The following is a 1,609-nucleotide window of genomic DNA, read 5'->3' as shown; positions in this document are numbered from 1 at the left end:
TGTCCAATCAAATGCTCTCTAGAATCCGAAGCACCCGCCCCCTACACTATAAAATAGACGCTGAAGCCTCGGCTGAAATCGGTCACTTGTCCACAGAATTAGTATTTTCTGTACAGTGAATGGCACGTACTATATAGGGGACAGGGAACGGTGTACGCTGTTGAATGGTAATTCTACACAGCATGCTATATTTTATAGCAATATGGATGAGATTGTGGCTGGCATACCCTGTCAAATGCGGCTTTACGGAGCTAAACGGCTCTAGCCCAAGCTGTGATATAAACGAACGCTATTGGAGATTTTAAAAAGGGGCGGGGCTGCTTGATATGTCCCGCCCTGTCTTCCTGTTTCAGTTAAAATGACGTCAACACAGAGTAACTCTGCGTGTTTCTAAGCATTTCAGGGTACCTTTAAGAATAATGCGTTTTAGAAAAACACAGTTTGGATAGGTTTTTAGCTAAGAAGTCTACATGTATTGTGTTAAATTATTGAAAGTAACATTAAACCAACAATGTAATGTTAATTATGATGTTATACTAGCAGTATTGGCAGTGCACTGTCAAACACTTGACAATTGATGGCAGCTACTAAAAACATAAAATATAAAACCCCTCACAAAATATAAATTAAAAAGTCACGACTCACCATCTCTGATGAAATACTTCATTTTCTTAGAGACAACTGCTGTTTTGTCTTTGGACTCCAAGTATGAGAACATAGTTGTGTCATCCCAGTCATCAGCAACTATTTGTTCAATTATAACAGACATTATTAAGGCAGTTAATAATGAACACTGTAAAGGTATGGGTAATGATATGTTGATGATCGTGATGTGACAAAATAATTGTGAAGGAGATTGCAGAGTGTGACCGTGACAGTGACAATGATATGGTGAGATGACAGATCAATATTGGCACTGGTTTGGGTCAGGTGATCATTAAAGGGCTACCTGGTGAGGAAGTGAAATCCAGATATCGCCTCTCAGAGCTCAGAATGAGAGGGTTGATACGGGGAACTACATTGGCCTGCTCCATTAGGAAGTCCACCACATCAACACTCTCAGTGATCTGACCCTGGATATGACAGGAAACGCCTTAGAACTTGCTAACAAATCACATTTAAAGGATTACAGTCAACAAATCACATCACATAGATGTATGCGTGACAAAAATAAATGGTCAAACCAATGAATTTGAAGAAACACAGTAAGAGATATAAAGCCAAAAAAGGTACCCAACCATAAAGACAGCTCTCTGGAAGAAGTTGGTAGTTTCCATGATTTTCTGCAGAAGAACCGTCTCTAGTTCTTCTGGGTCCATCTCCTCACTTCTGAGTGGAATACCATTGAACAGACCCACTGGTAAAGCACCTAAACCACTCTTTCTGTAAAACCCTCCTCCAGCCTGAAAAAACACATCATACTAAACATTCATAAAGGCACTGACATCTATTTCCGAATTAAATCTTATGTCCATGATTTTCTAGGAATTTTCAACAAGCAGTGGTTTATATTTAACAATGCTATGAAAACCATCTTGCCATTTTTTAAAGTTGTATTTCAATTATAAATATAGCTGCAAGCAGCGATGGCGGGCCCAAGCCATCAGTG

The 1,609-nt window shown here is 39.3% G+C and overlaps 1 protein-coding gene across 1 annotated transcript in view; it reads right to left on the bottom strand.

Moving 5' to 3' along the window:
- The window catches only part of LOC107706079 (UDP-glucose:glycoprotein glucosyltransferase 1-like), a gene marked incomplete at its 5' end in the record, with an annotated part of 22,843 nt that extends 21,440 nt beyond the window's left edge, over positions 1-1,403 (bottom strand). Inside the window, 3 exons of the mRNA XM_016509657.1 lie at positions 646-744; positions 950-1,073; positions 1,239-1,403. Coding sequence (XP_016365143.1) covers positions 646-744; positions 950-1,073; positions 1,239-1,403 — 388 coding nt within the window. The remainder of the gene's footprint in view (positions 1-645; positions 745-949; positions 1,074-1,238) is intronic.
- Between the last annotated feature and the right edge of the window lie 206 nt (positions 1,404-1,609).

Source organism: Sinocyclocheilus rhinocerous, unplaced genomic scaffold, assembly GCF_001515625.1.
Source record: "Sinocyclocheilus rhinocerous isolate Xijiao unplaced genomic scaffold, SAMN03320098_v1.1 scaffold2369, whole genome shotgun sequence".
Lineage (NCBI taxonomy): Eukaryota > Metazoa > Chordata > Actinopteri > Cypriniformes > Cyprinidae > Sinocyclocheilus > Sinocyclocheilus rhinocerous.
Note: the sequence above shows the minus strand (reverse complement) of the source record. Positions and strands in the feature narration are given on the sequence as shown.